Raw genomic sequence first — 7,248 nt, 5'->3', positions numbered from 1 at the left:
GGTTGGGCAGGATTATCAGCTCCACATTGGATGTCGAAAGTATGAACACATTATTTAAATTATTAAACTAGTGGTTAGGCATTTGAATAAAGTTGGTGCCTGGATATTGCAATGTTGTTGTGCAAAGGAATTAACTGGACGAGGTAATTCAGACTTGACCAAATGTGGGTGGATTGAGGGAAGTGTTCTTTGGAAAATGTCTTCACGTGTGCAGAAGAGGGTAACACTTTTCTTCGTGACAAACGTTTGAGTAAAAAAATGCCCTGTAATAAAATTGATATAAATGTCCAACAGACCACATTTCCGAAAGCAAAAGAAGCTTTATTTTTAATAACACCAGAAGATTTTTAAAAGCTTAGCAAATAACATTACAATATTACAGGATCTTACCACGCAAGTTCCATTGTCACATTTACAAACAAAATGAAAAGGCATCTGCGAAACTAACTTTGTACAAGCCTATAATTTACAAAAAAAGTGTATTTAATGTTGCGTAAAGAACCTACCTTTAATGATATACCTCAAATGCAGTTACACTTCAAATCGCTATGGGCTGTACACACTAACACTTGTATAGATAAAACAAAAACACGAGGATCAAAGTTTATATACGGATATTTAAACAAAAAAGCCACTATTCTCGTCAGCCTTTGCATGATCGGTGGTCAATCCTCCCGTCGCCCCCAACCTTAGTCTATTGCTTTCAAAATCTGTCTCTCTCCAACGATTTAAATGTTTATATTGCTATACGGTTGTTTACTCGAATTCTCTTTACTGGTTGTTTACAACATTTTAGTTTTCAATTCACCTCCTTTTACTTAATCCAGATCAGTAATTAATGTGAAAGTGCCATCATACTTTGTTGTACAAGTTCAAACTACTTCAGGCAAAGAGATTCACTGTTTGTTTAGACACAAGTTAACCCCCATGAAAAAAAACAAATATTTAGCTTAATATTTACACAAACCTAATGCATGTCTGCCTCTATTTTTGCAATTACGTACATTTTTGAGAGCAGCTGTTATGTTAAAACTAAAGTACAACGTGTAACCCTTTCATGTTTGTCACCAAAACATAACAGCCCCATTCTGTTAGCATGTTTATATTATCAGTGCATAAAAATGGACCAAAAAATGTTGATAAGTGTCATTATCTTATGATTCACATTTTTGTACGGTCACTCTTATTTACTTTCCTGGGTTTTAAATCAAACCAAGTCCCCTCTGGTATGCCCATGAATTGGCCCGAATGCCTTCTTAAGTTCTTGTTTCAAGGTGAAAAGTGGCTGCGTTGACGCACTGAACCTTTACATTAGCATGTACTTTCATTTGAGGAAGTTCAAATAAATGTTATTGATAAATTTAGATCTCGGCGAACATTTGTGTCTCACAATGCTCTCATTCACGTCCATGCAGCAAGATTAAGTCTTCTAGATCACCTCTCAGAATCCACAAGCATATTCTTAATAACTTGAAAATTACTTAAATGTACATCATGGCCAGACAACCGCTTATGTGCAAAGTTGAGCTTAATTGGATCCCATGTGCCTGGTGTTCATGGTTCGCAAAAGCACAGATTCAGTACAAGACACATGCAATTGAATCCAAAAGTTTAGAAATTGATTTAAGGCATACCAGCGGTTGTTGATCACAAACAGGTTTAATGACTTAAATTTTTATTTAAAACTTTCGTGACTGCAGGAATTCATATTCTTGGTTCTTTCGGTAAAGTCACATAGATATAAAAAAATCTAATTTAAAAGCAAAAAACCCATGACGTTTCGATCGCAGCACAAGCAGTCTTCTAATGAAGCAGTCTTCTAATGAAGACTTCTAATGAAGACTGCTTGTGTTCAGAAGACTGCTTGTGTTGCGATCCAAACGTCATGGGTTTTTTGCTTTTAAATTAGATTTTTTTTTAATATCTACGTGACTTTACCGAAAAAACCATGAATAGGTGTATTGACATAGAATCACTCGAATTCTCTTTCAACCCACTTAGTGCAGGTTGAAGACTTTATAGGTGGCCCATATGGAAAAAGAGATTTAAGGTTTGTAATCGAGTGCTTAATATACTGGATTGGAATATTTCTACCTGTATAAAGCTATTTATTATTATAGCCAAATGAGATGTATTATATTACACAGGTTAAATCCAAAGCAATGGTTTAACAACTGGCGCTCACAATGACAAAGTTCGAGTTATTTATCACAATTAGTGTGAGCTTGCACTCAAACAGGCAAATGCATCACAGCACCTTTACAAATGTGTGTGCGTTTTCAAAACTCATACTGGCTCATAAGAGAATAAGAAATGTACTTTTTTGCCATGGGGTTTTGTCTTTAGATTTACGGAAAAAAAATGTTTTTTCGAACGGGGTAGTAGGACAGTTTGTGATGGCTGCATTGCTTTGCCGTCACACGTCAGTGACAGTGTACTGGCCATCGGGCCGCCCATCACGAGACCGCACACGCAGCGTGGCACTGCGCGGTACAGCAGACGACTGCTGCTGTGCTTCTGCTGTGTCTATCACTGCTCCTCCAGTACCGCCACCTCCGCTGGTGCTCTCGGCCCCTCCATGAGCACCATGTTGCCGTGCGATCTGCCGTTCTGAGGCTCTTAGTGGGAGGCGACCTGTCCCAGAATCTTGGCGTGCTACTAATGAATCTGGCAGCAAAGCCGGCTGGCGGTGAGGTGGTGGTGGAGGAGGCATGTTGGTGCGACGGCGCCGCCCCAACAACCTAGAACCATCTTCATCCGCAGCCAAATGTGGGGCAGCGTAGACGGCTCTGCCGCTGCCTCCACCCTCACCAGCCAACGGCATCTGCCCCGAGCGGCCAAGACGCATTCCTGCGAGTTGCCGAGAAATGGACGCCGCTCCTTCGTTGTCTTCGTAATCCTGTTCCTCGTCGTCCCTGTCAGAGCTGTCATCGCTATCAGCTGGGCTTGGAGGACCGACACCAGCCCTCATCTGGTGCTGGGGGGCAAAGGTCGCAGGCCTTGATGGAAAGGAGGACGTGGCTCCGGAGTCTGGCAGAGGGTCCACAGAAAGAGTAGAAGATGTAGCCACACTACTTACTGGAGAACTAGGGGAGGCTGCAGTGATGGTAGATGGCCCTGCAGAAGCCAAAAGTCCACCTGAAGCAACCGAGCCACCAAAGGCAGCTGACGAGACTCCCAGTGCTGCCGAAATACCACTCGATATAACGGAGGCAGCGCTCGACAACATGGAAAATCCACCTGCCACAACAGATCCAGAGCCAGAGCTGGTGCCAGCGACTGCCCGATCAACGCCGTCCACGCCAGAAGCATTTGCAGGTGACACCGCCGGCGCCGTAAGATCCAAGCGCAGGCCTGCAACGCCCTTCTTGGGTGCACTCAGCAGGTCACGTTTCATTTTGCGGCGACGAGATGGCTCGCTGCGGCGGTACTGCACCATGGCCTCCAGGTCTGCCACGTAAAGGTAGCCAGCGATGAGCATTTCCATCGTGGTGCTGCCACGCGCGAACGCTTCCTCCAGCTCCGCGCTTGTGCGCTCGTCGTACTGCCACCAGCCGTTGCGGCCCTCGTAGTACCAGGCATTGGCAGTGCGCGGCTTAAGCGGCACACCTTCAGAAGCACCTCCAGCCACGCCCATCGAGCCCGATGATCTCCGCTGCTGCTGCTGCGCAAGCGGCTGGCCGTCTGAAGTGGAGCACAGCAGTGTGGGCCGTTCCAGGAAGTCAGGTGGAATCTCGCTGCGGCATAGGGCACACCTGCGGCTCTGCAGCGCGACTCCTTTGGCGCAAAGGAAGCAGAAGACGTGGCGACATGGTAGGCGTGCTGGGTGCACGCAGGGTTGCAGGCAGATGGCGCAGTCTGGCACGACAGGACGTGCGGGCGGCGCCTCGCCGGGCCCCACGCCCGCACTGGGCGGCTCATCTGTGCCGAGCACACGGCACCCCGACATTGTTGTTTGTTGCCGAGGGCCTGCAGAGCACAATGATACGTAGCGAATGTGATTAGACATAAGAACACTGGGTAACAGGTGCATCTGACCATACATTTCAATACCGTTCCAAGATTGACACAAAAAGACATTCGTAAACAACTTGTCTCTAGGCAACCAGTGAAAAAAAATGCCACCTATGTGCTGGTCTTCATAGCCGCAGTTGCACACATTAGGCATACCAATCAGCAGCATCATGTTCTACAGCACAGATATTTTTCATTCTATCTCATTAAGCTCTAACATGGTAAAATAAAGGCAACTGAACAGTTTCTGTTAAGTCAATTTATAAATCCAGCAGTCTTTTTAAAGACCTAAAGGCACAGGACATCGCCTGCCTCCAGGGGTTCGGCTACATTCTACCCTAGAGGAAGATTAAGTCCAACATCGACGAGCCAGCCCGACCTGAATCGGTGTCTTTTTATTGACTAAAATAATTGACGTAGTTGAAATAGTTTTGCGTGAAAAAATAAAGTCTACCATTTTCAATGTCCGGGGAGAATATATATTAATCTAGAACTTAACAAAATGGGCCTATTGGGTCTAAACTTTCATTTCCTCTTTACAGCGACGTCAACTTGTTCCATGGCCTGGAGGGATGAAATCGGCTTATGCACAGATTCTTAGGTTTTTTCGGTAAAGTCACGTAGGTAAAACATCAAAATTAATAAAAAATAAAATAAAGATCACGACGTTTCGGAGGCAACGTCGTGATCTTTATTTTATTTTTATTAATTTTGATGTTTTACCTTCGTGACTTTACCGAAAAAACCTAAGAATATGAATCATTGCAGTCACGAAAGCTTCAAATCTAGAATAATGCACAGATGGCTACGTCAATCGATACGTCGCACGCTCGTAATAAGGTGTCGACGGCTGACAAAGGCCTTCATCCAGCAGCAGATTGACCATGGCTGATGGTGACGATGGAAAGGCCTACCCTATGAAAAGGGGCTTTTATTCGCCCAATATTTTTTGAACATTGACCATCGATGTTGGGCCGACACTGGTCAATAACTGGCTTCTTTTAAGTGGCCCACTTATAACAAATATACATCACCATTTTCTAGCCACTTCAGGGGCGAGGACTCCCAGCGATACATTTACGCGTGTACATCAACACATTATTCATCATTTGCATCCTAAGACCCTATTTATTATGTAGGATGACATCAAACTCGAGTCTTTCGAACGATATTTTAACCGTCGAATATTTAATTAAGACAATCCCTTAATCTGCCGTCGTACATTCTCCCCTCGGCAGCCATTCTATCCATATAATTTCTTACCTTAGTTCATCTACAACGTACAATTGTAAAAAAAAAAACGCTTCCACAACTTAAGTGATGTATATTAAGTCGATAAATAATGACTAATAATGCAATTCCAGTGAAACGCGTAGTAGGGCCAAAGCCACGGCCTTTCCTTGAACGCTTGGCCAGGCGAGATGGCCTCTCGCCGGGCGTTGCGATCAGGCAAGGAGCAGGATAAAGCGCCTCGAGCCGCAAACAGCAGCGACATTATCCAACCCATGTGACATACATTCTCCAAAATGCACACGACTATTGCTTAAATCACCTCACCACGACCTCCATAAAACATACATTATACCACTCCGCGTAATTTTAACACGAACGCGATTAATGTCACACTTGAGCAAATAAGCCCTGCGTCGTCTCTAAAGGCCGCACCGAACAAAGGTATCTTAACACGTCCTGTGGCGCGCGACACTTACGTGATTCGAACAGACGAAGATGTTATTTTAAAAGTAAATCAAATACGCAAGAACACAAAATTAACGAAAAGGTAGGAGTTTTATTGCGATACGCGCAAGACGATTGACGCGTTCCGCGGGCGCCCAACAGCCGTTCAATTCCCGGCACCGAGGAGAGGCGGGGCAAGCGACGTCGCCTTTGTGTGCGGGTGACGTCAACGGACGTCATTTGCAAGCCCCCACCCCCTTTTGTTATTTTATTTCTAGATTTGAAGCTTTCGTGACTGCAAGGATTCATATTCTTAGGTTTTTTTCGGTAAAGTCACGTAGGTAAAACATCAAAATTAATGAAAATAAAATAAAATAAAGATTATTTTATTTTATTATATTATATTATTTTTATTAATTTTGATGTTTTACCTACGTGACTTTACCGAAAAAACCTAAGAATATTTTATTTCTATTTTTACACAAACTGGAAATACCGTCGTGATTAATTGGACGCGCGCGGGTTATTTTTGTACCCTTAATAAGGGTGGTGTGTGTGTGTGTGATACGCATCTTTTGTTTTAATTACTTGCTTCCGGTCACTTTTTTTGACCGCTGTTCAACAACAACAACACAAATGCGTGCGATTGATTTGCAGCGTTGTCGATTTTTGGTTTTACTTAGTCGAGGTGTTACTTAATCTCCTGATTAAATAAAGGCTAAATACATTATTCCGTGCATCAAACCGACAATACAGAATGATCCGTATAGAGTTCAAATTATAAAGTCCACAGTCCTTATAATATGAACGTTTGTGGGGGATTATTGCACATTTTAATAATGGTTGTGATTTTATGCGTGTTATTTTTACTTGTGTGGAACAAAAACATTGTACTATTTTGAAGTCTGAATTTATTTATTATTCCATGCATTAAATTTACAATACATGTTCACTCATTTATGGATACCCCCACTATAATTATGAGAAATTATAGTAAACTTAATTTTATTTCAAAGCCTCCAGATGTGTTTAACAAATTTCAATACACTTATTACATGTGTTAAAGCTCTGTAAGATATGGAGCTGTCACTTTCACAATATTTAATTACCTGTTGGGTAGAAACGAAGTTAGCAATTCCCCCTTCGCATATCTAACTCTACATAAAATATAGAAACACATTTTTACACAACCCATCAGCTCCACGACCTTCTAGGAGGGAATAATTTCAGCAGCATTGTTTAAAGAAAAGGAAAACTCTCCGCTTGATTCGACACACAGGATCTCATCAGCAGTCAGTCTTGCTTAAATAAATATCATTGCTTGTCTTGAATCAATGATGCTGAAATTATGCACTCTCAGAAGGCGTGGGTCTGATTGATTTTGTGAGAAATACATTAAAATATACATTACGTAGAGACGGATATGTGAAGAACGCATTGCATATTTATATTATCCACAACGACGCCAATTATTATTTTGTGTTCAGAAGGTCACAAATAAGTTCGGTTTCTATAAATTAACCTTATGGGGGGACCCAGGGGTCCAGAAAAAACGGA

The 7,248-nt window shown here is 42.7% G+C and overlaps 1 protein-coding gene across 1 annotated transcript; it reads right to left on the bottom strand.

The window, feature by feature from the left end:
* Window positions 1–306: 306 nt before the first annotated feature.
* RNF146 (ring finger protein 146) lies at window positions 307–5,889 on the bottom strand. Its single transcript, XM_061549409.1, has 2 exons — window positions 5,724–5,889; window positions 307–3,969 (listed from the first exon to the last, which is right to left on the bottom strand). The coding sequence occupies exon 2, from the start codon at window positions 3,947–3,949 to the stop codon at window positions 2,417–2,419; it is 1,533 nt and encodes a 510-aa protein (XP_061405393.1). The 5' UTR covers window positions 3,950–3,969; window positions 5,724–5,889; the 3' UTR covers window positions 307–2,416.
* Between the last annotated feature and the right edge of the window lie 1,359 nt (window positions 5,890–7,248).

The sequence above is a fragment of the Lethenteron reissneri genome, chromosome 10 (genome assembly GCF_015708825.2).
Source record: "Lethenteron reissneri isolate LAM-NWPU_2019-01 chromosome 10, ASM1570882v1, whole genome shotgun sequence".
NCBI classification, from domain to species: Eukaryota; Metazoa; Chordata; class Hyperoartia; order Petromyzontiformes; family Petromyzontidae; genus Lethenteron; species Lethenteron reissneri.
This window is presented reverse-complemented; position numbering and strand designations above follow the sequence as displayed.

Bases quoted from the DNA above. Each gene is read 5' to 3' on its own strand.
- RNF146 (XM_061549409.1), bottom strand. From the start codon at position 3,949: ATGTCGGGGTGCCGTGTGCTCGGCACAGATGAGCCGCCCAGTGCGGGC.